Source organism: Penicillium subrubescens (genome assembly GCF_028828155.1).
Source record: "Penicillium subrubescens strain IBT 31985 chromosome Unknown utg000006l_segment0_segment0, whole genome shotgun sequence".
Classification (NCBI taxonomy): Eukaryota; Fungi; Ascomycota; class Eurotiomycetes; order Eurotiales; family Aspergillaceae; genus Penicillium; species Penicillium subrubescens.
In genome coordinates, this window is record NW_026643156.1 from 2,272,691 (window position 1) to 2,299,900 (window position 27,210).

Consider the following 27,210-nt stretch of genomic DNA (forward strand, 5'->3'; position numbering starts at 1 on the left):
CGAACTGCAGAGATCATCAACCAGGTGGATATGCAGATGGCAATGCTTCTAATGTTACTGGCAGGATGTTTCGTATCTCTCGGCGCTGGGCTTGAATGCGCTTACTCTACGAAGTTGTCGACGTGATCAAGGTAGTACAAGAACCATGGAATCAACCGTGTCACAAAGCGGCTCGCACGCGAGACCTCCGTGATGATGAACGGGCATTCGAGAATCTTCTAGTCTTGACTGATGAGGATCCAGTGAGTATTTGACACGTTCTGACACAGGATCTACTGTTTACTTTTGAATAGTCGTGAAGTTCAGATCGATATTTGTAGTTATCAAAAACACTCGAAATGGATCCATTGTCAAATCCATGTGCTTAGTCACCTATATCACGTGGGCAGAGCCTATCTTTGCTCACGATCGCTACGATCTGGACTCGATGGATAAACTTCGTAATGAGTTTTAGAGCATGGTAGTATGTCTTACGCGTTGTCTCATTTCAACACCATTCTATACGCAAGCCCTCGTTACTGTGCAAGATTGCATACAAATGACAAGGAATGCCTAATCTCTGGGGGCTCTCGGTGATGTAAGGTCACGTGCCGGCCAATGTAAACAAAAACTTCGCATCTCCCCGCGCATCACGACCAGTGCCATCGACCAAGCCAAGAAATAACAACCCTCAAGATCATTCAAAGTACCAAACAATCATCCCAAAGACCACGAACCAATCACAAATCTCACAATCTCAACTCCGAGAATGGTCTTCCCCGCGCGAGATGCCTCCGCATCTCCAGATCCACATGAGCAACACCTAGACACAGACATCCAATCCATCCGCGCAGAGAGTACGTCAACCCCAACCCTAAACACATAAACCCTACAAAAATCAAATATCACATATCAAGAACTAACATCCCCAAGTCCGCACCCTCCAACGCCGCAAACGCTTCCTTACATCGAGCCTCCTCTCCTCCGACTCAATCCAAAAATTCATCCGCAAACCGCCGCCAACCCTCCTCCTCTCCTCAACCAGCATCGCCGACGAAGTTTCCCCACTCGTCCGCGCAGCAGGTAAACACTCGGACTCAAACCACCACCGTATCGCATTCGGCACGACCGCGTTTCCGTTTAAAGATCCCGGGTCGGTAGGGAGTTCAAGTTTACTCGGTGTGCGGATTGACGTGTGCGTGCGCGGGGGCCGCTTCGCGAAGCCTTATTATGTGCTTTTGAAGAGTGAGCGGGTTAAAGGCGAGAAGGAGAGGAGATTGAGGGTTTATCGGCATACTGTTCCGGCGTTTATTGATATTGCCAGGGTGGAGGGTGTTTATTTGTCGTTTCCCGGGTCGGGAAAAAGTCAGAGCCAGGAGGGTGATTCCGATGACGAGGCAGAGAATAGCGAGGCGCTGAAAGGCGCGAGGAAGAGTGGCAGGAGACAAGATCTACGCGGGTTCGTCCGTGAATTACGCCGTGAACTTGTGGCGTGGCATTTACGTTCTGATGCTATTGAGCTCCTGCGTGAGAAACTGGGATTGAGTGAGGAGGAGGCCCAGATTGATCCCGCGGAGAGATTGTCGCCTGAAGCTCGAGGGGGGATTGTGGCGTTGGCGGCTACTGCTGTGGAGGCACGGTATGTGCGGTTGGAATGGGAGGATGGCCGGGTTGGACGGTTCAAGTTGTCTAATGGTGGGATTGTGGAAAGGGCGGTTGTTATTGGTGATGATGGGCGGGATAAGCAGATGGAGGATGCGATGACTGGTGGAGGAGGGAGGGTGGAGACACTTCTTGAGCGATTGAGAGAGCGTGGTGCTGTTGCTGCTTAGGGAAGGCGTGATACTGGGGTTTTGAGTATTGTTTGCAGGGATGGCTTGAGTGATATATGTGATACGCCCTCTTAACGAATTCAATGAAATGGCAAGCTTGATCATGAAACAAATCTTCGATGTAGTAGTAATTCAAGGTATCTATTTCGCAATTCGTAGTATCCCAAGATCAAAGGCTATGCAAGGTGTGGAAACATCAAAGCCGCCATGCGATATGTATAGACAAGTAAAGAAAAATGACGAGATTGGACAATCAAATAGGCACACACAAAGAAGGGTGATTACAAGAAGGGTAGTAGTAGGCATCAAGTGGTATATAAAAGAAGACGAGAGTCGCTTCGAAAGTCCAAGTCCGAGGAAGACATCGGGGTATCATCGAAAGCGAGTCACAAATGCAAGTATTAAAGGCGTGTGTATATAAGACATTATGCAGACAACCGGCCACATCAATGCAGCAGGATTATGTTGTTTCACTGCGGGGTCTGGGTTTCCAAGGGAGAAGGCGAGGCAGGATCATGAGTACTCGTGGCCGAGTCGAGTCTCGTTATTGAGGCCGCTGAAAGAAATAGGCGGCAATGGACCGTACGGATGACCATTTCGGACCTCAAGCTGTTTGCGCATAATAGCTTCTTCCAGGTCCCAGCGATGCCGGAGTTCGACTTTCTTATTATCCAAAGCTTGAATCATGGATGTCTCCTCGATACGGTGCTCAGCCTGCAACGCGGTAACGTTTTTGCCATGCTGAACGCGCATATCGTTGAGCTCGCGCTCCATGCGAGCAACAGCCCCCCGTAACCTGAGCTCCTGGCGATCCCTGAGCACCTTGATCCGGGATTCGTGTAGCGCATCCATCGTCTCGTGGTCATGATACTGCTGTTCCAGCTGCTCCTTTTGCTGCCGCGTGAAGCGACGTGCAGGCGGGGTGGTTGACTCGGACCCAGAGAAAGACTCGGAGGAGCGCTGTGCTCCTGGTGCGGGTGAAGGCGGGGGACTGGCGTTCCGGAAGTATCCTTCCATATGCTTAATGCGCGTGCGCGAGTTTTGCTTTGCGCGGTCGAATTCACGTTGTTGTTCCATTTCCACGGCGAGCTGGCGCTCTTCCATGCGAATGGCGTCCTCGAAGTTCTGTTACATCATCGTGTTAGTAAAGAAAACCAGGTCTTGTGCAGAAGAGCTTGAACTATACCTTTTCGCGCTTCTCCTCCTCCAGTCGCTCATTATCAGCTTGCCGTTCTGAAATGGCGGTTTGATGTCGCTGCCGGAGGATACTCAGTGCCGCCTCTTGAAATGCAACGTGCCTATTCCTCTCCATTCGATGCCGCTCCAGCAGTTCCGTCAATTCCGGATCATCCAAGCTTCGCTGAACTGCCTCTTTATCAAATATAGGTATTTCCAGTTTCGAGAGAGACTCTGTCGTGCTGCTTGAGACAGCATCTCCATCGTGGCTGGTAGATGGCCGGTCTCGCCGGGTTCCCAAATAGACGTGATCCACGATTCCTGCCTCGTCCTTGGTGACCATTATCTGCGCATTGGGCGGCAACAAGACGCTCGACGGTGTGCGCTTCTTGCGAAAGTATATCCGTCCAATAGCATTCTTCAAGCTGCTCCGGCGCTTCTCCTTCTTATCCGCCGATGCAACGCTCAACACGGAATTTCGGTGCGTGGAGGACAATGTCTCATAATTATTTCCATAGCTTCCCAGCACAGCGCGACTCTCGCTAGAGCAGTATGACGTCGGTCGTGTTGACAGCGACGCCAGCGATCTCGTACTTCCCGGTTTGATGCGATCCGAGGCAATTGTGATATCCGATAACGATGAGACGACATCGTCGAGCCGGGACGGTGACAACGGTTCGTGGGATGGGGTGATCGACCCTTCGCAGATGGAATTCCGATCAGTCGACGATCCAGATGAAAGCACGGGCGAAGACAGATCCAGCATTCCAGAGGCGATCGAGGCGGCCAGTGGTGCCGAGGCCTCGATCTCCGGAACCTTCAGACCCAACGCCCGCGCGTCATCCAAAAGCTGTTGCGCCCGCGCTGTTTCTGCTTCTGCCGAGAGACCCAGGACCTCTTCTCTGTATTTGTCCTGGTCGAGGAAGACGGGACTCTCGGTCATTGTCGTCGTTGAGTCCATGATTCTATATTCCGGACCGATCTTGGCGATGAGCGCCTAGCCAGCGGGCGCGCATGGACTGGGATCGCACGGCGGAAGAGGGACAGGGAAAGAGTGGCACGGTATTTCACGCGGAGGGCAAGACAAGCCGACTCGTCCACTGCACCACGGGAACGGTGGACGAGGTGAAGACGCACACTGACAGCATCCACCGTACAGCTAGTTAAGGTGCGATAGATGCGGTCAAGATGGAGGGGGTTTCCTTGCGGGCAGGGAGTGAGCGTAATTGGGGGGGTCGATGGGTGGGGGAGGAACAATCAGGAAAACGTAATGGGCTTGATGGCCGTAGTCAAGTAAGTAATCGTGGGATGAGGCCCGGGGAGCGATAACTCCGGTTGGCGACGGTTGGTCAAATACAATTATATTTCCAGCCGGTGGATCGCTGTAGACCAAAGAGCACGGTAAGGACAGGAGAAAGAGCCAGAAAGGATGAAGGATGAGGAGGTTAGGAGAAAAGAGAGAGAGAGAGAGGAAATAAAAAAGCAAGGAAACAAGCTGTCCAGAAATGCAAATCAAATCAAATCAAATCAAATGATGCAGCCGATCCACCGTTCGGTTCTTCTCCTTTTTTTTCTTCTCTGGTTCTCTTCCGCTTTGCCATGTGGTTTTTACGGTTGACGGGTAAAATGAAACCGGAGTGACCCACGGGGCAATCCTGAAGCAATCCGCCCACGTCTCATGCTTCAGGTGGATCGTCCAAATGGGCCACTAACCAGCCGGGCTGACCTCCAGACTAAGCCAACTGTAGGCGGGTTGTCAGGGCCGAAGGGGCCGATACAACGGGCCGCTAGAAGCGCGGTGAAGAAAAAGACGCAGAAATTGTCCTATCAGATATAGTTCGGAAGAATAGAGGACAGACAATATCCTTCATAGATGCATAAACCTTACCATGATCACCTAAGATAATCTATAGCACCATCCTACTATAGGAGTCCCAACCGTAGTACAGCATAGGGCTTAGGGTTGCCAGGAACAGGAGCCGCGGTCTTTAGGAGTTCCCAGTTCCAAGGTTCCAGGTGGTCCCAGAGCCATAGGAGAAGCTTAACGGATCAGGGACAGGGGAGAGAAACAAAAATAAAGTATAGAATATAGAACACTGAATTCTGATCATATCTGATTGTATCATCAGATCGGAAAGTATACACCGCCACAAACCCAAAAGAAAAAAGCAAAACCCAGTTAAGCCTCGTTCAACATGTCCACCGCCAGCGTATATGCTCGATCCCGAGCCTCACGCTGCGGGGTTCCCGCCCGCGTTCGCTTGTCCCACGCATGTTTGCAACCAGCCATGCGCTCACTGACCACATGGCGCCCGGGAAGTTTCTCCAGCTTCCTTGCCAGATCTTCTCCCTCAAGAGCAAGCGAGTCACCCTCGGCCGTGATCATCAGCATTCGATGCGGGAATCGCTCCAGATCGGCATACTTGGGAGAGATCCGCGGGTCCCGTTTGTCCACTCCAGGAGGAACATAGCAGCGATTGAATAAGCGCGCGACGGGAATAGGAATGACGCGGCCACTGGGATCGGGGGCGACCTTTGTAGCTGCGTCAGAGGCTAGATCTAAGGCTGGATAATATGCGAGAAGAGCGCGGAAGGTGTTGGGAGGGAAGAGTGTTGCCGATGCGGCCAGCACGAGGTTTCCTCCAGCGCTGAATCCAGAGAGAGAGATCCGTGAGGAGTTAAACTCTTCTGAACGACCTAGGGCATAGTTGATGGCATCTTCGACATCATTCAGCGCTGCAGGGAACGGGTTCTCTGGCGCAAGGCGATACGGCACATCCAAGACGGTGTATTGGGTGTTTTTGCTGATGGTTTGACAAAATTCGACATCACTGCCATGCAGGGGAAGTAGGAAGCCGCTGCCGTGGAAGTTGATCAGCACCGGGCTGGGTCCTGTGGTGGGTTTGACTGGGCGATAGACATAGATCTTGATCGTTCTTCCTGGATCGCGCGACGCAATGTGGCGCACTTCATCTGGCCGGGGTACAGGGCGGCCTGCAATGCGGCTACCCAGGGCAATCACAATTCGTAGAAGGACTGCAAAAGTCTTCAGATAACAATATGTAACGATGGAAAACATGGTGATGTTGTTGAGCAAAGAAAGGAGAGAGGGAGCTGCTCGAAGAATCTAAAAATGGCTACATGGCTCGAACTAACTAAACCGAGCCGAGGCAGACCCGTTGAGAATGGGACCAGGTGCGGGATGTCGATCCTCTGCAGTCTCCATCAAAAGACTAGCTTAACCTGACCGGATGGGCCACACATGCGATACTTCAATGCAAATCAACACAAAGAAGAAGTTTGTCGTTGGACAACACGGGACAAGGACGATAATAATAGCTATGTAATGGCTGACCTGGAAGGAAGGACGAGTCACAGCAGTCTGTTCTATACATCGCCTGTGCATCCCGTATGAATTTCCCCTGGTTACCGACGAGACCACTTTCTTTTGGTAGGTACTTTAGCAAAAGCTTTAGATTTGATATATCATCAGTATGGCCTTCAGTATTTTTCCAATCAAGAGGTAGGATATCATGTCAAGCCCTATGAGTCTGTTTTGTAGTAGATTCAAGAGGGCTATACCAAATTGACACCACTAAAGTGCGTTTTTCTTCATACTCTGGGCTCAGGATAGTTCACAAAACTGAAGAACCTAATAGCCTCATTCTCAATGGTGCTTGATATTCCTCAACTGGCAACCATGCATACATGCATGGTAGAAAGAGCTGATAAGGAAAATTCCGAGTTGTGTTTTGTCGAGTGGGGTTTTCTCTCTAGAATACATGGAATTAATTCCTTCCTTAATCTCATGAAGCAATCAGATCCCCTATTGTCCGACTCTTTGCTATACATACCTTTTTAAGCCCAGTAATAACCACCCATGTGCTGTTGGCTATGGTGCGTTGATTTTCCATGGAAGCCGTGGAATTAGAGCTCTATTTGTCAGATCGAAGCTTAATTAGACAGCTGAGCCTTAAGGTCACAGCTTCCTTGTTATAAAAACACGCACCTCTCCCACCAATCAGACTTCTCGCTCTCTGTCGTCACTCTCCCTCATCACCTGCTCATCCATCATCCTTTCATGGTCGGGTCTTCCCCAGATCGCAAATAAAGGGCTGTCTTCAACATTTGACAAAATAAAAGGACATCGTTCTCCAGGAGAGGTACTTTTTGAGAGCTACTTTTGCCTTAGTATTGGCGGCTTGTGACCTCACCAGCTGCCCGCGGATCGACTCCGCTTCACAGGCTACCAGCAGCTACCTCCGCCATGGCAACGAAGACAGGCCGGAGTGACACCAACTTCACAGTATTCATCCGCTTGCCATTTCCCAGGGGAGACTTTGTTGACCCCCCGCCTGTAAGTGCTCCAGTTATCCCTAAAGCATCTGTCGAGCACCATGTACTGATCCCGTCAGGTGGAATGGAATGCGGCGAAGGAGCAGGCGCTATGGGACATTCTCTCTAAGCCATCAAAGGGGGATGATATAGACTGTGCGTTTACTAAGACCCCGAGCTGGCTTATAAGCTGAAATTTCTCTTCTCAACACCTTTACTGATAGCTAACATCGCAATAGGGAAAGCACTGTATCTATACCCCGACCTTACAGTTCGCTGCAGACCGCACAAAGCTAATGTCCATGTATAGGGCGGAACACTTTGACGTTACCCTGCAGTTTCTACTCCAACAAGCTGCTTGGCTATATGATAGACAGCTCTCCCAGGTACGGGCGCAAATGCGCAGGGTGCCCCCAGTCCAATCAAGTTCGCCCTCGCCAGCACCAGGTTCTGTATCAGGGAGCACGGCTTTGAGTGGCCATCCGCAAAAGGGGAATGTGCCCGGTGGTATGTTGTCCTGCAGTGTTGGTTTGATACCTGGCTCATCGTCTTTACGCAGGATCCCGTGCCCCCTCGAGACAGGTCTCTCATCAGAAAGATATTCCTCAACAAGGTAATCAACCCTCACCATGGTTTGCTGTACACTCAAGCTTACAACATCTGTAGCTGCCAGTGGCCGTCGCACGAGTTCTACGTCCACGACTACCGTCAACCAAACCCGCCACTCTCGAGACTCTTCTCGTAACGAGACGCCGACGGAAGGCAGAGAACAACGATGGGAAAACTTTGTGCGACGGCCATCTGTCACCAGACGTGACCAGCCACAAACTACCTCATTCATGCGGTCGCCGCCACTCGAAGAAGAGGATCTCAGCACCAGCTCTACAGACTCCGACTCAGAAGCAGAGTCTACACGGAGGGTGCCGCGATTTAGAAAGTTTGGCAAATACTCCACTCATCGCCTGGGCCTGCAAGACGATGCCGATGAAGATGAAGATGATACCCCTGCGTTTCTTCCCCTGTCTCGGGAAACCGACCAGACGCCTGGAGATCGACCCGGCGAAGAGCTCAGCGCAACTCTTCGCCTAGACGCTGAACGGGCAGCAGCAGCCCGGCGCCGGATGGCCGACCGGACTGGCCACCGACACCCTGTAGCAACGGAGTCATCTACTAGCTCGATGAGCTCCGGTGCCCCAGCAAGCTTGACAAACAGCGATAGTCGACGCCTAGGCCAGCCCGCTAGTGCACTCAGTCCCCATCGCGCCGGGGAAGCACCCCGGCAGAGCCCTCGCAAGTCTACTACATCTGGGAGGGAAGCGAGCGATGGGACTCCAAGCATGGGGAGCAGTTTCAGTGACTTGGATGGTGAGTTTCCTGTTCTTAAGACCGTGGTCCGTTTTTTACTGACTGGGAATTCTGTTAGACGCCAGCGTTACACAGTCTGCTCTGGAGGAGGCGCTTATGAGCAATATGCAGCATGGAGGTATGGCTAGTCGTATGAGCACGATTAGCCAGGCTTTGCGTAGTCGCTATTTGCAGTGAAACATCTGATACATGATGGCCATGATGGTTTGAGAGCTGCACCATAGGTTTACTTTTTGTCTCGATAATGGCAGTCAAATTGTCTCGTACACTATGCCCTTGCTCTGAGACAAGTCGCATTTAACCCGTGGGATGTACTATGAAAGCTCCACATCAAGTCTTTTATATCAAAATCTCAGCCAACCCCCACGTAATCTATTCACAATTTTTACATTTCTGATTTCAAATGCACAAAATATACTACACATCGATTTCTTCATCTAAACCTCCGTAGGCCCGAATGAGTGCTGTGATATACTCGGTACTTAACCTCATCCGGTGAAGTCCACGTGACCCCAACGGATGCGGGAGCCTCGGTATCGGCGATGCCCACCAGTCACCACCTACGACAGCTTCGAGGCCCGCCCGTTGAGCAAACCGACATCTCAACTGGTCTCCAGTTGTACCCAGTTGTACCCGCCTTACTGCACCGGTCCAGCGGCAACGCTAACACCAGAATAGAACCCCCGATCATCGCCGCCGTCAATTTAATGGCGGGGTATTCAACCTGATTACTGAAGCTTCAACAAAGTCCCTGAGACAATATCTGGTGCTATAAAGGATCCAACCTTGTGACGGTTGCAGATTCGTGCTTCGCATGTGAACGATCAATTGGGCATCGCGCGACGTTGTTTCATCCGGCGACATCTCCGGTCGCATCCCTCCTATACCCCTCCATTTAGCGGCACCCTCGGCTTCTGATCTGCGAGGCCGAGTCTTTTTGTGACCGAGCTCCTCAAGTTTGTCGCAAGCTCATCAAGCTTCCAGCTTCACCTCTCCGACCTTCTCCTCCACCCTCACAGCCATCATGACCCCTTCAATCGCCGAGATGGAGCCCGCGGAGGCAGAGTCCGCCTACTTCAATGAATACCCACCGCCCAAGGCCCTCCCTAACTACGAAGCACTGGCCCGCGTCTTCATCGAGCGCCATGTGGAAGCCAACCGTCGCGTTGTGCTGGTGACCTCTGGTGGAACAACGGTACCCCTGGAGACGCAGACGGTTCGATTCATCGACAATTTCTCCGCCGGTACCCGTGGTGCTACTTCTGCAGAGTACTTCCTTGAGCAAGGATATGCAGTCATCTTCCTGCACCGCCAGTACAGTCTCCTGCCGTACTCGAGACATTACAGCCACTCCACGAATTGTTTCTTGGATTTCATGGATGAAGCCCCTCCTACCTCCGAGTCTGAGAATCCCGACCATGGCCGTATCGTCGTGCGTAGCGAGTACCAGGACGAGATGCGCGACGTGCTGCGCAAGTACCGCTTTGCGAAGCAGAACAATTTGCTACTCTTGTTGCCTTTTACCACCGTTTCGGAATATATGTTTGAGCTGCGGTCATTAGCGCAGCTGATGCGGCCATTGGGTCCCAATGCGCTTTTCTATCTCGCTGCCGCAGTTAGCGATTTCTTCATTCCTCACAGTCGCATGGCCGAGCATAAGATTCAGTCTTCTGAGATTCCGGCCAATTTCTCAGAGGAAAGTGCGGTCGGGTCGGACGATATCTACACTGGTGAGAATGAACCAGAGCCACCGAAGAGCGGCAAGAAACTCGTCATCAACCTCGATCCGGTCCCCAAATTCCTGCACCGTCTAGTGGATGGCTGGGCCCCCGAAGGTAGCATGGTCGTATCATTCAAGCTCGAGACGGATCCGTCGCTGCTTGTGTATAAGGCCAAGACCGCTCTCCAGCGATACTCACACCACCTGGTCATCGGCAACCTGCTATCGACGAGAAAGTGGGAGGTCGTGTTCATTACACCAGACCCGCCGCATGAGCGCTGGATTCGCGTTCCCAAAGCTCGTCGCAGCAAGAGTATCTCCGGCGTGGAGAATCTAGTTGGATTGGCTGAGATCAAGAAGGGTGGTTCTGCAGGAGGCGCCGAGTCTGAACAGACACCGTCAGCGAGTTCCGGGGATAGACTCGAAATCGAGAGTATTATCATCCCGGAGTTGGTCAAGTTGCATGAAAATATGATTCAGAAGAAGACGCATACTTCATAGGGAAGGGATGTGACATTTGATAGTCTGCCGGGAGTGGGCATTTTCCGGTTACGAAAGTTAATAAAATGAGATAAATCTTACTGTCCATGCAGAGACTCAGATGACGAGTTTGTACAAGTTGGGCAGCCTCTCCCCAAGATAAGGTAGTCTATCATTTGATATCGGGCAGCCAACAGCATCCGGACACGCGTGCGTATATAACTGACAGGGGTACTTGATGTCTGCGCCACACTGCCAACAATCAAAGCCACTTACCCATGACTGCTAAGACTGACAGTATTCCAATTCGATAACGAGAATGCCATAGGCAAGCATAGCAGCCCAGACCGCGGACATAGAGCTGTCGTGCGTGGATGAGGGGGCTAGCAGGCGCTAAGCCTCAGCCGCACGGTCTTGAAGAGAAGAAGGCAGTCTCCCTACTATTTTGCATCAGCATGTCTTTCTTTGCTCACCCCAGGCCTAACTGGCTGGAAGAGAGCTTCATAGCAGTCAAAAACCTAGCCTACTCGCGTCCCACCTAACAAGGCAACCACGATGGCCGAAGTTATCGGGATCGTATCGGGCGCCATCACCTTCGCAACCGTGGTAGCTCAAGTCAGCGAGTCTACCATCACGATCAACGATTATTGCAGGACAGAATATCGTAGAAGCCAGCCAGCTATGAAGAGAATAATGCATGCTATAAGAGTCGGCCTGGAGACTTCTCTTGGTTGGAGGGCGAGGTACTGAGTTTGCAGCGTCCAGAGAGCCGGCATCATGGCAGAGAAACCGTAAATGTTATAAAAGGCGAAGGATTCGTACATGCCGTCAAGGGTGTACAGGAACCTATGCAGTCATCATTATATCATGAAATTGATAGCTGTCGGTTTTCAGCTTGTCGTTGCGCTCACCAGTCCTCATCCACGAAAAAGTCAAGAACGACCCATCCATGGGAGAGAATTGCGACAATCATGTTGTCGTTTATGTATCCGTGCTTTTCCAGCTGGTAAGCTCCAAAGGAGAGATCGCCTTTTTTTCAATGTTTAGACGGCCGTAATTACTCGATCTTGAAATAGCCGGATAGAAAACTTACATCAGACTTCAGGCGATGATTCCTCCCGTGCGAGTGGAGAGAAGATGCCTCCAGTCCCAATGCTTTCCGATGCGGGGATGCAGTTCCCCTCCCTCGAAGAAGTTCCAGAGAATTGACCCTATCAATACTGTGTCAGATTGTGCTTGTATTTTTCAACTGGAAACTATCTCACAAACCATTGAAGAATGTCCCTTTTTTGTTGTCCCGTGGCAATCTTGCCTTGATCTGGAAAACGATAACCATCAGAATGGAAAAGATGTTAGTGGTGCATCCTAAAGGGGCCCATTTCTTGGCTATCACTGACAGGTCGAATAGCCCTAGATAAGCTGCAGATAAGGCCAGAGTAACTGTTATAGCCCATGCTGAAAGGCTGCTTAGCTTGTATTCCAAGTGTCTCCCTCCTGGTGTCGTAGGTCCAAGAACGATCCGTCCTGGCAAATAAATGAACATGATTGACTGGAATGCAAGCCAAATCGCCTAACCTTGGATTGCCCCCCAGGTAGGACGGGGAGTTCTTGTCAAGCAAAACTCCACAATGCCCTCTGAGTACATTGATTGAGCTGTTGCCGTAAGGGAGGCTTCAAAGTCTTGGAAAGCAATGCAGTAGAAAAGCACGAAAGGTGCGCTCGTAGTGCAGAAGACAAAGCATCGAGTTCTGTGAAGGCGGATGGTGGCCCATTGTCGCTGTCAGGGTCCTTAGTCAGTTTCTTTATACGGACTGTCATGTTGAGGCGATTCTTATCAAGGGTCTTTCAATTGTTCAAAGTAGAAAGAAAGGTCTGTAGGGAAAAGCCCGAACCTTTATCCTCCCCAAGGGAGCGTTCAATTCGAAAATTAACTTTCCTCGTACATATACGATGTGTATTCTACTTGATTCTTCAAGCATGTACACCTACACTGTCTGGCCAAGTGGCGGTTGCTGCCTCCCCCACTGTGGGTGGCACCTAATAGTACAATATGGATCTCAGTTAGATCAATCTTACCTCTCCATATTGGTATGGCCAGTTAATTACCGTAAATTTTCAAAAGTCTCGATAATGCTATGCAAATGCACTGTGGGGCTATCTAATATTCGTTAGCCAGACAGTGTAGTAAGTACATAGTGTACAGTATGTACGGAGTAAGGTATTCACGATGTAGATAGTGTCCTGCGGCTCCCAATTCCCCGCCCCACCTGCAACTGCAAAGCCTGATCGATCAGTTTTGTGTGCAGAGTACCTCGTAGTTTCCTCCCACGGTAGTATGTATTTACTATCTAGCCTGATCTATCACATTGTGTCCGTGTTGCCGTGTTCCAATGAATAATATCCTTGTTTTCGCTCAACCAAGGCCAATGGCGATTTTCTAGAACAATCCTGAGTCTCCTGTTTTTTGCTTGGAGAGTCTAGGCCTTTAGGGCCACGAATCTGGACCAGACATTTAATCACATGACTTTACGCTTCCAGTAGTTCCAGTTACTACGTGGACCAGCCTGGAATAGTTAACACGTTGCATTGAATCTACTCCGTATGCAGTGTAGTAAAGTTCTAGATGGCTCGGAGGCTAGTTGCATACTTGATGCTGCTATGGAATTTCTACGTTTTTCGTTTGGTTATTTGTCTCTGTAGTCAAGGTTGAGGTCTCAGGATTACCTAGCCCAGGAGTCTAATACCTTAGTGTACTCCGTATATACAACCCGTATAACCTTCTTATCGGATAGGGGTCCATGTCATTTTCAATTTACATTCTCTGGTTTTCAGGGGTTCAGGTTAGGAACGTGGGGATCGGCAGTGATGATCAAGGGCTGGAAAAGACAGCTTGGACCTTTGAGTAGATGTTCTATCAAACTACTTTTATCTAGAAATACATTGATGGTATGAACGATTTTAATGCAGAAGGAACACAAATTGAAGATCAAGCTATAGGCCTCCCTTCAATTGGCTCTAATTCAACTTTACTTGACACCTCTTTTCTTCTAAATGAAACATTCACATACTTACATTCCGACGCACAGGCCTACGCGTCTCGCTGTGTCAGCACCCGAGAGGAAACGCGGCCCTGGCGTCGATCGGTGCTTTAGCGCCCGCCATTCCTCCTTCCCCCCAAGCTGCGGGCGACCTGTTCTCACTCTGCAAGAAACGATGCTTTCAACGCTCGCATCGGGCGATTGAAAGCTTCCATCTCGACCCCAGGATGGTCCCCCGTCGCCGATTCAGCCGCCGGTTCGCTGCCCTAGCCGCTATACTCGCCCTCCTCTTCCTATACCACATCTTCACCCTCCACTCCGATCTCCAACCCCGACGTCAGCCCACCCCGAACAGCGCTGGTCGCGCCGACCCCGAAATAACCGGCGAGCCTGCCCCGATATGTCCCCCGCTCCCGGGCATCGAAGATGTACTAGTTGTGATGAAGACTGGCGTGACCGAGGCGAAGGATAAAGTCCCGGTCCACTTCCAAAGCACGTTGCGCTGTGTCCCGCACTATGTCATCTACTCCGATTTCGAGGAGGAGATTGAGGGTGTCAAGATCCATGATGTACTGCGCAGTATGGATTCAGATGTGACGGAGCAAATCCCCGACTTTGATATTTATAATCGCCTTAAGAAGCTCGGGCGCAAGGGTCTGGAGCAGGACGATTTCGCGGACGAGGCCAATTCCGCCATTGGCAAGCCTAACAATCCGGGCTGGAAACTGGATAAATGGAAGTTCTTGCCCATGGCGCAAGAGGCACTGCGCCATCAACCCAATGCCAAATGGTTCGTCTTCATGGAGGCCGATACCTACATCTCATGGCCGACTCTCCTAGCCTGGCTCAGCCACTTCGACCACAACAAGCCGTGGTATCTGGGGACGGAGACCCAAATCGCAGACGTCATCTTCGCTCACGGTGGTTCGGGCTTCATGCTCTCCAACCCAGCCCTTCAACTTGCTACGGAAGAATATGCCGCTCGTCGCACCGAGCTACATCAGTATACAAACGAGCACTGGGCGGGCGATTGTGTCCTGGGCAAGGTCCTAGCTGACGCCGGCGTCAACCTCCACTTCTCGTGGCCGATCCTACAGAACTCAAACATCGGCGAACTAGACCAATTTACGACAGAATTATACCGACATCCATGGTGCTATATAGCAGTAGCGTTCCACCATCTAAACGCACACCAGATCGAAGACCTCTGGAAATTCGAGCAAAAGCGCTGGCGCGATGTAAGTAAACCCTCCCCACCAGCCCCCATCTCCAACCCCCCGTACACAAACCGCACACAACACAACCCCAATACTAACATCCCCAACCACCAACAGAAAAACAAGCGCATCCTCCTCCACAGCGATGTCTTCCGCGAATACATCTACCCCGAACTCGCCTCCCATCCCACAAGAACAAACTGGGACAATCTAGCCGCCGACGAACAACCCCACGCCACAAATGTCGAAGACTGCCGCGAAGTCTGCGATCTACAAAAAGAATGTGTACAATTCTCCTTCCGCGATAATAAATGCTTCACAAGCTCGAATCCACGTTTGGGTTCGCCCAATCCCAATGCATCGTCGGGTTGGTCGACGAGTCGGATTCATGAGAAGATGGATCAGAGTGGGATATGCAAAGCACCCGAGTTTGGGGCCGGATAAAAAGTGAAATGCGAGTGCAGTGTGTCATTTTCGCTCTGGGTTCGATGGTTGTTTATTTATGTATCTTTTGCTGGTTTGTTTCAGCCTTGTTATGGAGCCTGTCCTTATAATTTTGGTGCATTTGCAATGGGTTGGGCTTGGTATAGGCGTATATCTATATGCATGGCATCAGCACCTGGTTTTACTCTCTTGTTTTGTCTTCCTCTGTTCTACTATGTTTCCTTGTTGTTCTCGCTGAGTCGAGGTCTGTCTCATTTCTATCTTGCTGAGTTACATGAAACGCTCGATGGTTTGTACAAGTGGCGGTCACTGGCTTCGCCTTGCAATTGTTTCCGGTCCGATGTTGGCGTCCTGGTATGAAGGGCGTTGAAAATACCACCCAGCAAGTGCTATACAAAAGCCATCTATAATTGGAAAAAATCGACAGCAACGAAATGAACTCATATAACGTCTCGCGCAGAGCAAAAGAAGGGCTGAAAGTATACACTAAGAATATATCAAACAGCAAGAATACGTCGTCGCATCGTCGAATCTGTACAAATTGCAAACTCCACGCTCCTCTCACAGCGGCGGACTGTTGGGATCCTCCAGACACTGATCGACTCGCATAATGTTGAGCCCCAGTCTCTTAACATGCCGAATGAAATGCCGCAGGTATCCAGCCGTAATGGGATTGAGGTAGTGCATCACGGCGAGATTGCCACCTCCGGCCACATCCCGATAGAATGCGTCGAGCTGTCGTTCTGGTGTGTTGGTATCTCCCCATAACCAGTCTTCCACATCAACGCTCCAGTTCACAATGTATGGGTCGTCGATGTACTGCGCCAGCTGTTGACGCAGGCGCACACCGACGGTGCCGAAGGGTGGACGGAAGTATCGTGCTGTTGAGGATATTGTCAGTGTGTGTCCTGCAAGAATACGATGGTCACCATACATCTCACGCCTAGCTGATCCTCCAGTGTCCGTATGGATTGGATGATCTCGTCGTTGATCTCGTGCAGGGTCGGTAGGGCTTCCATCCTTGAGAACTGTCAGCGATTTATACTCGAATGAGTAGAACATCATTTGACAGGGCTTACTTAGGATGAGTGTTCGAATGCAAAGCAACCTGATGTCCCTTCTTCAACATCTCCCCATAAAACCTGGTGAAATTGGTGCTCCTATCTCTGAGTCCAGTCGCAACGGCAAAGAATGTCACCCGCACATCCTCCTCGTCCAGGATTCGCATGACCTGCTGCGCGTATTGAGGCTGGCCGTCATCAATGCCAAAGGCGAATGAGTTAGGCCGACTGCAACGGAGAATCAGCTGTCCCGTCGGAAGGTTTTCTGGAATCGTGAAGTAACCATTCCAGGCGGCTGGACTAGGCACATCCGGCACGATCTCGACCCGGTAAAGAGTGATGGGCTCACGGGTGTAGAACCCAGTGAAAGAGACCGAGACAACGCGCTTGTGATCGATTCGGAAATGAGACAACGGAATGAACAACTCGGATCTCTTTGACCAAGCAGGACGTTGGCGGCCACCACCACGAGTGTCATTTCTGAATCGATGTTTGAGAGGCAGTCTCTGCTTCCCGTGCTTGAGACTCTCATCCCAGTCATTATCGTCATGATCCGGATCCCATGACCGAGTTCTCATAATGTATCTCGACGCCTGTACACTGTCCGGCACACCAGGGAAAGGCGAACGAGCCGGATTGCACTCCGCATTGTGTTCATTCAGCGACACCGTAAATTCCTCGTTGCCCTCGAACACAACATGCAGAAACTGGTCTTTCCATGGAAGCAGACTGAAGCAGTCGCGTACATCGAATTGCGTATGGAAGTTCTGGTCCGGGTCTGTCGGGAACAGACGCATGGAACCGGGCTCATGTTGGAGAGTCAAGTTCTCGCCGGTGCCATGCCAGAACCCTAGATCATTGTGCAAGGGGTTTCGAAAGGTGTCGATGATTAGCGAGGAGGCTGGTTTCACAGGAGCAGGATCTTGGCTCTTGTCTTGGCGAGTCTCGAACCAGTGTTGCTGCTCGTAGGGACGTTGCTCGTAGGGTCCAAAGACTAGAGACGTCGCCGTCGGGAGGATCAAGGTCAAGGCCAAAGCCGGCGCAACCAAGGAAAGGGAGTATCGCATTGTAAACCTTCATAAAAGAGTGAATGCTGGGTCGGTGGGCAGAATGGATAAGAGGTTGTGATATAATATACTGTGAGTTTGGAATGGCAGTACTTTGATTCGAGTCCCGAAGGTAGTCCTCAGTGGGAAAGTGCGATGAAGTCACTGTTGGGGACCGTCCTGATTGCAGTCAATGATCTACCGACGTTTTAATTACATTCTACCTGCTACATCTTGAGCGAACGGGTTGATTGCAACGCATTCAATATGGTAGTTTTTTGATTGAGATTATCCATCGTCCTTGAATATGACAACCAACATCGAACGGCGATCTTTCCAGACCCACCTCAAAGCGTGCCCATTGAGCTCCGGATTCCTCAGAAAGATCAAAGTAGTGGAGCCCATTCATCACAGTTTCCCAAAGCCAGTTAGCCTGAAAACGCGTCAAATCTAAATCAATCTCTATTACTTGCTCTCCGGGGATCGCACAGGAGTCGAGATTGCATGAGTCCCAAATCATGGAGGTGTCGCCGTCGAGAAGTGCTGTCATTGGAATAGTAGAGAACTCGGGGGTGATTAAGGGAAATGAAAAAAAAGAAGTGGAGATTTGGGATACTGAGTAATTGTCGTCATACACTCATTCGTGCCTCCACGTGAAACCGTGAATGGTCGTAAACAGTCCAGAGGAGTCATTGCCCTCACCATTCAACCAGGTCCCGGTCGACGGGTTGACGACCCCGAGCAGGCTTTTCTTCGGCAGGCTCTTGTTCAGTCTGCTCCTCTGCGGCAGACTCACCCTCAGCCAAGTCGGCAGGGCCCTCCGCATCTTCACCCCATGTCTCATCGGCTTCCTCCTCCTTGTTGTCAGCGTCGGCATCGGTGTCATCATCATCACTGTTTGCGGCCCAGGCGCCAGTTTCACCATCTTCCCCCTCCTTGTCCTTTTCGGCCTCGCCATCCGTGGTGTCGTCCTCGAAACTGGGGTTGGTGTCGGAGGGTTGGTGCTGCTCAAGAAAATCTGGGACTGTCTGATGGCTTTCAATGAGCAGCTTAACAAGGTCAGGTCCCAAGTCTTCATCCCGGCTGTTGTAGAAAGACGTTGCCAGTCCCTCGTTACCGATACGAGCAGTTCGACCTGGAATCATTCGAGTATATCATCAGCTCAGCCCTGGTGAGGAAACAAAGATATTCAACTTGAAGTAACGATTAAACTCACCGATGCGGTGCATATACTCCGTGATGCCACCCTGAGAAGCACGGGGGAGGTCATAGTTGACCACATGCATGACATTAACGATGTCCAGGCCACGAGCGGACACGCCAGTGGTGATCATGATGGGACATTTGGCGGTACGGAAGGAACGGCTGTCCCAGTTAGTGGATAATCCGCAAGTCAAAATAGTAAAAGTGAACATCCTTACATAGCATCCTCTCGCTCCCGCTGAGTGCGATCTCCGTGCATGGAAGTCGTGGGAAGTCCTTGATTGAACAGGAAGTCGTCGACATAGTCAACCTCCTGTTTGCTATTCACGAAGATCAGGGTTCGGGTGGGCCGAAGGCTCAAGAGGAGGTCGTAAAGAGCCTTCTTCTTGTTATGGTTCTCCACCCAGACAATCTAGGTGGTAGGCAAGAAGTCAGCGGTCTGAGTTAATCAACAAAAATCAGCATCACTTACCACTTGCTGAATGTGCCGGACGGCACTGCCAGGGCGGGAGATCCGAATTCGAACATGATCCCTGCTCAGGTAATCCCCAGCCAGCTTCCGACACTCTTTGTTGAATGAAGCTGAGAACATGAGATAACGATGATCGGAATCTTCGTTCATATCTGGATTGTTCCTGAGTATCAGCAATTGTAAGCCGTCAAAGTGGGTATACAGAGTCATGGCTTACCTCCTCCGGCCATAAGGTGCTTGAAGTCCTCCTCCCAGTCGGCTTGAAGGAGCTCATCAGCTTCATCAATGACCGTATACCTAGGGAAAGGTTAGTCGCTGGAAGAAACAAAAGCATTGTTATCACAGGGTTTACACATACCGAACACGGCGCAGGGACAGCACATGGGGCTGACGCATGAAATCCAGGATACGGCCAGGGGTCCCAATGAGGATGTCGCATCCCTTCTGAAGCTCCTCCCTCTGTAGGCGAGCCGGAGCACCGCCGTACACAACACAGGGGCGGAGCATAGACCGATAGCAGAGTCTCCGAGCATCGTCAAAGATTTGATTGGCAAGCTCTCGTGTTGGGCAAACGATAAGAACCAACGGCTCCGCACGTACTGCATTCACCTTCGGATCCCAGCCCTCAGCAATGTTGGGTCGGGGGGCGGCCAACTTCTTAGCCTTTCCCATCAGCTTGGAAAGGATAGGGATCAAGAATGCACCGGTTTTTCCAGAACCTAACAGTGTGAGTAAATTTGCCATTTTAACTTCTTTTGAGGAACAAGGGTTACCAGTCTGAGCGATTCCAATGACATCCCGCTGCTCGTGAATCGCAGGGATGGTGTAGCATTGGATGGCGGTTGGCCACGAATACATGCAAAGTTCAAGGTTCTTCTTCATCACTGGGTGGATTCCAGCTTCGTCGAACTGAATAAAGTCAGCAGCCAAAATGAAATAGGAGACGGGAAGGACTTACCGTGGAGATAGGCTTGAGCTTGAACTCACTCTCGACCTTGACTGAATAAGGGGCCTCTTCGCCAGACTTCTTTAGCCTAGTTGATGGTACAGAGTTAGGCATGTTTTCAAAAGGAATATCAATTGCAGGAAGTCTGACTTACTCGTCGAAGCGTAGACCAGCGCGTGGCATGAACTCGTCATTGAACAGTTGCTTCTCCAGCTCCTCATTGCGAGGGCCGATGTCACCGTACTCATCGTTCCACTCGTAACGAGGCGCCATGCCATCCCAGTTGGCGAAGTTCCTGTCATTGTAGCTTTCATAGCTGTAGGGAACGGGGTCCGTCCAGCCAGCCTCGCGGGGGCCCAGGTAGGACTTCTCGTTGTCATCAGGAGGAAATTGGGCGTTATCGTTCTCAGTGACGAATTCGTCAGGGTTGTTTGTGACATCCCGAAGGGCGTCTTGAACGTCGTCGTATGACTCCATGAAGGAAGGGGAGTCACGATGGTGGCCCGAGGATTTTGATGACTTGACGATGGAAGGGTAGTCAAGATTTTGGCTCGCGGATTTTGGGGAGTTTGATGATTTGTAGAGGATTAGCGGAACGTTCAGGCTCGAAGTCGCGTCTGTCGGCTCGTCCATACACGCAGACATCTGCGCAAATCGATGGCCTGATGGGTTCTTGATGATCAGAGGTGTAGCAATGTGGATGGTGAAGAGGAGGAGGAGGAAGAAGAAGAAGAAGAAAGGAATGAGGAGGGAGGAAGACGTTGAGGTAAACAAATAGGCCTGGTGCATGCGTGCCTTCCTTTCCGGGCATCATTTCGGTACTTTCCTAATTGGGGGGTTGATTGATGTTTGAGTATAATACCGGGATTTGCCATTTGGGAAGTGGTGTCGGCGTTTCTTTTTTTGCGAAGTTGTACCTAAGTACAATACCTGGGGTAGCAGTGTTAGGGCCCAGAAGAAGATGGAAGGGCTTCAAGCAAACACCACCCAACCACTACCGCATTTTGTCTAAACCAAATTAGTCGAATAGAGAGGCTGATAAGGTTGGCATTTTACGGACAGCTTGATAATGAGACTATGCTTTGTCTTAATATCAAAAATATCAAAAGTTCTATCTATGTGCCATGGTCAGTCTAAAAGCCTATAGAATAAATCCCATATGCCAGTGTATATAGATCTAGATAGTAGAGCAGGCTTGAACCGCTTATAGTCACCTATACCCTGATACACGAGACAACCTTCCGAAAATGGACAACATTGGGGATATTTTTCATTGGTTGAATCCTTCTTATTGATTAAAAGTCCCAAGATTCATCCTCCATACCTACTACATACTTCACACTCGTCGAACACTAGAGTGGACCGAGGCAGAGTAACAGGAGCGACTCTTCTGGCCGAAATATATCTTGGCCATACTCTAGGTGGTTACCTAGCACATTGAGTTATATCGAAACGAGCCGAAGGCTCGATATTGAAATTGCTGGCAATAATTGGTTGAATCAGAATTATAATAATCAAGAGCTCCAAAGACTGTCATCTTTAATGTCCAATTTATGCAAATTCCCCAGTCTGGGGCTGTCAATTTTCATCGGCATAAGATTCCCCTAGGGACCCGTTCGTGCTCGGCTTCTAACGGACATTCGGTCGGGAAGATAACACCACTGCAAACCATTGAACCTCGGAAGCTAAGATCCTCGGCCCCCTTGTAGCCCCATCCCACACTAAGATTGTTGGGGGAGAGGGAAAATAAGTTCAGTTGGATTAAATGCAACGGTCCACTGAGAGGATGGAACAGGGACGAGTGGAACCCGTTCTGTTCCAGTAGTGTTCCAGTGTTCCAGTGCGGGTAGAAGGAAATATACGCCGTAAGCGTGGGCACGGGATCAACCACCGCCAGGAGCTCCGGTGGCTTCCTTCTACACCTCCCACTGCTGCTGCCATTGCCATTGCTTGCTCTCTCCGCAATCGCCATGGCTCCCTCAGATACTACGACGGAGCCTGATGCCCGTCGCAAGGGTCCACGGCTCGAGGAGGCCATTTCCAATCCCGGCGCCGTCAAGATCAATGTCAAGGGTGCCTTTATCGTCGACGACGAGCCCCGATCGCGCAGTCCTGTCGAGGCCGAGGGTGTTCACTACGAAAATAAGGATATTCGTCTGCCACACCATACTGGCGTTGTGAGCCATGTCGCCGTCGATGTGAGTTGTCTTCGTACCTGGAGCTTTTTTTTCTTGTCACTCTTCGTTGCCCCGCACCCCCCGACCGTCCCCGCAATCCCGCCGACGGGGAGGCAACTGAGCACGAGAGTGGTATATGAACTGCATGACTGACTGCGAATGGATTGATATTCTAGATTGGAGGATCATTGGCTAAATTGGTATACTTTACACGAGAGCTGGACGCCGCGGACAACGGTGGTCGCCTCAATTTCATCAACTTCGAAACACACCGAATCGACATCTGCATCAACTTCATCCGTCAACTCAAGGAGGAACATGAGAAACGCAATGGCTCAGTACCGGATGAATTGTGTGTTGTTGTGGTGGCGGGGGGGGGCGCATTCAAGTTCTACGACAAGCTTAAGGAGGCGCTGGACGTCAATATTCTGCGAGAGGAGGAGATGGAATGCCTGATCATTGGTAGGTGCTCGGACGACCGGAAATGGACGTGCTCGAGGCAATTCATTCTAATCGCGTGTTCTCTTCGTGCAACCAGGTCTCGATTTCTTCATCACCGAAATTCCCAACGAGGTGTTCACTTACAGCGATGCCGATGCCGAACCGATGCAATTTGCCGAGGCCCGACCGGATGTGTACCCGTACCTCCTGGTCAATATAGGGTCTGGTGTGTCCATGATCAAGGTCTCTGGTCCCAGACAGTATGAACGTGTAGGCGGAACCCATCTTGGTGGAGGCACATTCTGGGGGCTCATGTCCTTGCTCACTGGCGCGCGAACCTTTGACGACATGCTGGCCATGGCGGATCGCGGGGACAACGCCGGAGTGGACATGTTGGTGGGGGATATTTACGGCATGGATTACACCAAGATTGGACTGAAGAGCACTGCTATCGCTAGTACCTTTGGCAAGGTGTTCCGGTTGAAGAATGCTGCTGAGTGCGGGGCCGAGGATGGCGAGGGCTTGATTCACGATGAAGAATTCGAGCGCAGCAACGGGGGAGTTAACTTCCGACACGAAGATATGAGTCGGAGTCTTCTATATGCTATCAGGTACGACTTGCTCGTTCATTGTATGTTTTCTGGACCATTTACTAATCTTTCCAATCAGCAACAACATCGGCCAAATTGCCTACCTACAGTCAGAAAAGCATCAAGTCAAGCACATTTACTTCGGAGGATCCTTCATACGGGGCCACCGCCAGACCATGAACACACTCTCCTACGCCATCCGGTTCTGGTCCAAGGGCGAGAAACAGGCCTACTTCCTGCGCCACGAGGGCTACTTGGGTGCCGTCGGTGCGTTTATTCGCCGGCAGCCGCAGAACTGGGGGCGCAGAAATAGTATCGACGAGGTGGTGGCACCGCAGGCGGTCCGAAACATCGTCATGAATTCTGGATTGAACCCTGAACAGAATGGTTCTTCCAGCTCGTCTTCATAATCAGCGGCGAGAACTCCCACTTTCTCTCCACCTCCGCCTCCAGACCTGGAGGAATAACCGATACCCCTTGGAATGTACACTTCATCTGCCTCGTCGAGGTTCTCGCAACCTCGTCTCTCTACACAAGATAATCTCACATAACCTTCTGCTCCAGTTTACAGAAGGGCACAACGCATATTGAATCACAGGGGAGCAAAATCCCTCCAATCATATACCCCTTCGAAATCTTGGGCATGCCCAGACATCATATTTTAGAAGAACTTTTTGCCAGATAGAATGATAACAGGACACGAGGATTTTTTCTGCAGCCTGTTAGTGTATTAATTAGAACTTCATTTGCAAATCTTGCATGTGCATTTGTGATAGGCTGAGGCTACTCGCATGCCAACTTGTGCTTTCGCACGACAGACTAATCTATTTTCGAATATAGTGGATAACAGGCAGACAGGATCCTTGATATCAAGACTGGAGAAACGGTTTTACATTGTGAATATGTGTACTTTAACTTTCCCTTGTATGAAAGGTCTTTCTAAATGTCTTTGGAACCGCCTTTTTTGATAGCTAAAGTAAAAGGCTTAGTAGGTATTATGAGGATATCTAGTATCTAGGTGCTCGATGTACTCGATGCACTTATTATCCACCATATTTTGAAAAATGGAACAGACTGGTGCGAAAGCACTGGTTGACGTGCGATTAGCCTCAGCCTTGTGATAAGGACTTTCTTTCAAACCACCTTCTAACCCACCTTCCAACAACCAACCACTTCCAGTCCACAAAATTCTGTCTGAACATTTGCTTGAAATGTACTTTGACGTTCGTTCAATGGTAAGTTCCAGGCGGGAGTCCCATTTGTCACCTGGTCATCTTCATATGGACTCACCTCGCACCTGCACCACGAACTTTCTTTCACATTCACACACATCCCGGTCTCTCAATTCTCAGGTCTGTTCATCATACATCACTTCCTCAACTAAGGTATGCTCATAAACAGTGGAAACAAAGCTTAGACTTGCCCTTGCATTAAGGATACACCGACCAAGGGCGAGATGGCTGAGCCACCTTCCTCCCCTGATCCTGGGATCTCCCAATTTGTTGACGAGCCATCCACACCGAGCCAGGTTCATGATGACCTAGCACTTGCTGCTGAGTCTCAACGTGATGATTCCATTGCTCAGCCATTACCCAAAACCGAGGTTGCGACAGTTAGGCTGGAGCTCATCGAAAAGTTTGAACAAATTCTGGCTAAGACATCCTTGTCACATGAAGGTAAGGTTATCAAGCCTGAGATGCCAAATGAGGATACAAGTGTCAAGTCCGAGATGCCAGATATGGATATGGGTGTCAAATCTGAGATACCAAATCAGGATACGAGTATCAAGCCTGAGATAAAGGAAGATCCATTCGGCCAGCCTGTCGCCGACAACTCATCGCCTGGTCCAGACATGCATGACCAGGTCAAGTTGGACCCTTTCACGCTTCCTGAATCTGCATTAGAGGCATCGAGCTCTATCCAAAGTAGGATGAATCAGTGGGCCAACAGCCCGTCTCCCAGCCAGCCTGTGCAGACCCAGTTCCGAATCACTCGATCTATGACCAAGGCAAAGTCGTTGACCTCAACCCACAGAACTCTGAGGTTGCATGAATATTCTCTTTCTGGCACCGGGCAGGCTCACACCCCTTTCGGCATCATTGAACCACTTGAAACAGCACAAGAAGATTATGGCAATGAGAAAGCACGTTGTCCAACGTCTGGTGGGGCATCTGATCTCAGTGATGTCGAGTTCACTTTGGCTCGTCCAGCGAGCTCCGCAGCAGGATCAAGGAAGAGGCGCAGACCGATCTTACCTGCGGACAAGGGGCTGCTCGGTGGCAAAAAGTGAAATTGATCCAGGCAAGCTCAAGACAGCCAAGGCAGATGACTCTGAGGATGAAGATAAGCATCCCCAGTCTCAAGTTGAGCTGGCCACAGGATCGACATGTTCCCCCGGTTTTGTAGCTTTCCCAGGCACAAATGGCAAACGAGGAACAGCGGCCCATGTCACTTTGTTTAACTTTTCCTCCACTGGTGGAAAATCGTGGAAATTTACGCTCTCTCATGGCCACGTCCGTCAGTTTCCGGAAAGACTTATGAAGATGCTTCAAGAATGGGACCAGATCCATCCAGGTTGTCGGCCCCCATGCACGAGTCATGCATTTCGAAATCGGTCCTTTACGAAAGGCACGAATTCAAGGATAATTCAAGTTTTTGGCGAGGATGGAGAGGAAATGGAGGCTTCCTGTTATAGATTTACCGTGGAACACGAGTCGGAGAGTGTATATGTATCAAACTCGCCTTGTTATGTGTGTGTTCTCTTCTCCAATAAATTGGCGAGATACTCGCGAGGGGTCTCCTATTGTCCAGGTATTTCGCAGCCCAACATAGAGAAAAGCTCGCTCTATGTTCGACTTACTTTGTCGCTTGGCTAGGAGTGAAGAAACACTGGGAGGCTCGGGTTTGCGCTGTTCAAGTTTCAACACCAAAGCGCTTGGAATTTGATGAAGTATTCTTTGCGTTCAGTCCCAAGTATAGTGCAAGAAGTCTTGACCCACCCCCGCTGGCGGAGCACCTGGAGGTCCCAACGGGGAAAAGTATCCAGAATATGCACAGAAAGGGGCCCAAAAGACCTAAAGCGAATTCAAACACCACGGCCAATTTCTCTTCCAGGAATGCCATGCTGTACCCTTCGAGACGCCACGCTCACTTTAAGTTACTTTCTTGCAACCAAAATATCTCACGAGTTTTCCCCATGGCAGGATGCACTGTGAAGACTTTCTTCAAGGAGGCAAGGGAATTTTACCAGAACGCTGAAGCAGATGGCGGTATGGCGCTTCACCTGAAGATGCCAAGTCTCTTACAGGAGAGATACATGCAGGAATCGTTCGAGGAGGAGTTTGATATCCTCTGCGAAGAGGTCATGAAATTGGTTCTAATTGATCAAAAAGATCGGATCGTTGAAGTGAGTCTACAGAGAAACATAAAAATTGAGGAAGTGGAGATTGAACAAGTGAAGATGGAAGAAGTGAAGGTGGAAGACGTGAAGGTGGAAGAAATGAAGATTGAACAAGTGAGAATTGAGGAAAAGGGTAGCTATTGAGAGCAAGATTGACATTGTGGAGCCAATTTGATAGGGAAATTGTACCAGAAGATCTTCCAATGGTTAGATACTTAGCTGATTCACATATGATATCTTGAAATTGTTCATGGGCAGAATGTACGTAAAGATGTGTAGACTCGTAGA

At 50.3% G+C, this 27,210-nt stretch overlaps 12 protein-coding genes across 12 annotated transcripts; 7 read left to right on the forward strand and 5 right to left on the reverse strand.

Moving 5' to 3' along the window:
- The first annotated feature begins 518 nt into the window (after positions 1-518).
- N7473_009321 (uncharacterized protein) lies at positions 519-1,909 on the forward strand. Its single transcript, XM_057155260.1, has 2 exons — positions 519-836; positions 913-1,909. Exons 1-2 carry the CDS (start codon positions 749-751, stop codon positions 1,809-1,811), a joined length of 987 nt encoding a protein of 328 aa, XP_057006390.1. The 5' UTR covers positions 519-748; the 3' UTR covers positions 1,812-1,909.
- A 415-nt stretch (positions 1,910-2,324) lies between these two features.
- Positions 2,325-3,948, reverse strand: N7473_009322 (uncharacterized protein; the record flags this gene model as incomplete). Its single annotated transcript, XM_057155261.1, has 2 exons — positions 2,325-2,936; positions 2,998-3,948. The coding sequence occupies 2 exons, from the start codon at positions 3,946-3,948 to the stop codon at positions 2,325-2,327; spliced, it is 1,563 nt and encodes a 520-aa protein (XP_057006391.1).
- A 1,218-nt stretch (positions 3,949-5,166) lies between these two features.
- Positions 5,167-6,066, reverse strand: N7473_009323 (putative esterase/lipase; the record flags this gene model as incomplete). The annotated part of the gene is made up of 1 exon (XM_057155262.1): positions 5,167-6,066. One exon carries the CDS (start codon positions 6,064-6,066, stop codon positions 5,167-5,169), a length of 900 nt encoding a protein of 299 aa, XP_057006392.1.
- Positions 6,067-7,254: 1,188 nt separating this feature from the next.
- On the forward strand, positions 7,255-8,864 carry N7473_009324 (uncharacterized protein; the record flags this gene model as incomplete). Its single annotated transcript, XM_057155263.1, has 7 exons — positions 7,255-7,344; positions 7,403-7,478; positions 7,562-7,571; positions 7,633-7,829; positions 7,882-7,935; positions 7,989-8,687; positions 8,746-8,864. The coding sequence occupies 7 exons, from the start codon at positions 7,255-7,257 to the stop codon at positions 8,862-8,864; spliced, it is 1,245 nt and encodes a 414-aa protein (XP_057006393.1).
- Positions 8,865-9,711: 847 nt separating this feature from the next.
- Positions 9,712-10,908, forward strand: N7473_009325 (phosphopantothenate--cysteine ligase CAB2; the record flags this gene model as incomplete). Its single annotated transcript, XM_057155264.1, has 1 exon — positions 9,712-10,908. One exon carries the CDS (start codon positions 9,712-9,714, stop codon positions 10,906-10,908), a length of 1,197 nt encoding a protein of 398 aa, XP_057006394.1.
- Positions 10,909-11,531: 623 nt separating this feature from the next.
- On the reverse strand, positions 11,532-12,223 carry N7473_009326 (ergosterol biosynthesis ERG4/ERG24 family-domain-containing protein; the record flags this gene model as incomplete). Its single annotated transcript, XM_057155265.1, has 3 exons — positions 11,532-11,733; positions 11,799-11,916; positions 12,157-12,223. The coding sequence occupies 3 exons, from the start codon at positions 12,221-12,223 to the stop codon at positions 11,532-11,534; spliced, it is 387 nt and encodes a 128-aa protein (XP_057006395.1).
- A 1,929-nt stretch (positions 12,224-14,152) lies between these two features.
- On the forward strand, positions 14,153-15,586 carry N7473_009327 (glycosyltransferase family 31 protein; the record flags this gene model as incomplete). Its single annotated transcript, XM_057155266.1, has 2 exons — positions 14,153-15,163; positions 15,260-15,586. 2 exons carry the CDS (start codon positions 14,153-14,155, stop codon positions 15,584-15,586), a joined length of 1,338 nt encoding a protein of 445 aa, XP_057006396.1.
- Positions 15,587-16,147: 561 nt separating this feature from the next.
- N7473_009328 (polysaccharide deacetylase family protein) lies at positions 16,148-17,714 on the reverse strand (the record flags this gene model as incomplete). The annotated part of the gene is made up of 3 exons (XM_057155267.1): positions 16,148-16,467; positions 16,521-16,606; positions 16,666-17,714. The coding sequence occupies 3 exons, from the start codon at positions 17,712-17,714 to the stop codon at positions 16,148-16,150; spliced, it is 1,455 nt and encodes a 484-aa protein (XP_057006397.1).
- A 677-nt stretch (positions 17,715-18,391) lies between these two features.
- Positions 18,392-20,959, reverse strand: N7473_009329 (DEAD/DEAH box helicase; the record flags this gene model as incomplete). The annotated part of the gene is made up of 9 exons (XM_057155268.1): positions 18,392-18,828; positions 18,910-19,058; positions 19,115-19,308; positions 19,369-19,520; positions 19,586-19,665; positions 19,727-20,087; positions 20,142-20,277; positions 20,327-20,402; positions 20,469-20,959. 9 exons carry the CDS (start codon positions 20,957-20,959, stop codon positions 18,392-18,394), a joined length of 2,076 nt encoding a protein of 691 aa, XP_057006398.1.
- A 1,283-nt stretch (positions 20,960-22,242) lies between these two features.
- N7473_009330 (pantothenate kinase) lies at positions 22,243-24,429 on the forward strand. Its single transcript, XM_057155269.1, has 4 exons — positions 22,243-22,512; positions 22,668-22,953; positions 23,030-23,543; positions 23,602-24,429. Exons 1-4 carry the CDS (start codon positions 22,285-22,287, stop codon positions 23,930-23,932), a joined length of 1,359 nt encoding a protein of 452 aa, XP_057006399.1. The 5' UTR covers positions 22,243-22,284; the 3' UTR covers positions 23,933-24,429.
- Positions 24,430-24,978: 549 nt separating this feature from the next.
- On the forward strand, positions 24,979-25,812 carry N7473_009331 (uncharacterized protein; the record flags this gene model as incomplete). Its single annotated transcript, XM_057155270.1, has 1 exon — positions 24,979-25,812. One exon carries the CDS (start codon positions 24,979-24,981, stop codon positions 25,810-25,812), a length of 834 nt encoding a protein of 277 aa, XP_057006400.1.
- A 906-nt stretch (positions 25,813-26,718) lies between these two features.
- Positions 26,719-27,066, forward strand: N7473_009332 (uncharacterized protein; the record flags this gene model as incomplete). The annotated part of the gene is made up of 1 exon (XM_057155271.1): positions 26,719-27,066. The coding sequence occupies one exon, from the start codon at positions 26,719-26,721 to the stop codon at positions 27,064-27,066; it is 348 nt and encodes a 115-aa protein (XP_057006401.1).
- Between the last annotated feature and the right edge of the window lie 144 nt (positions 27,067-27,210).

Coding starts and splice junctions, on each gene's coding strand:
- N7473_009321 (XM_057155260.1), top strand. CDS start 749: ATGGTCTTCCCCGCGCGAGATGCCTCCGCATCTCCAGATCCACATGAG. Junction 837..912: donor CCAATCCATCCGCGCAGAGA/GTACGTCAACCC, acceptor AACATCCCCAAG/TCCGCACCCTCCAACGCCGC.
- N7473_009330 (XM_057155269.1), top strand. CDS start 22,285: ATGGCTCCCTCAGATACTACGACGGAGCCTGATGCCCGTCGCAAGGGT. Junction 22,954..23,029: donor GATGGAATGCCTGATCATTG/GTAGGTGCTCGG, acceptor TCGTGCAACCAG/GTCTCGATTTCTTCATCACC. Junction 23,544..23,601: donor AGTCTTCTATATGCTATCAG/GTACGACTTGCT, acceptor CTTTCCAATCAG/CAACAACATCGGCCAAATTG.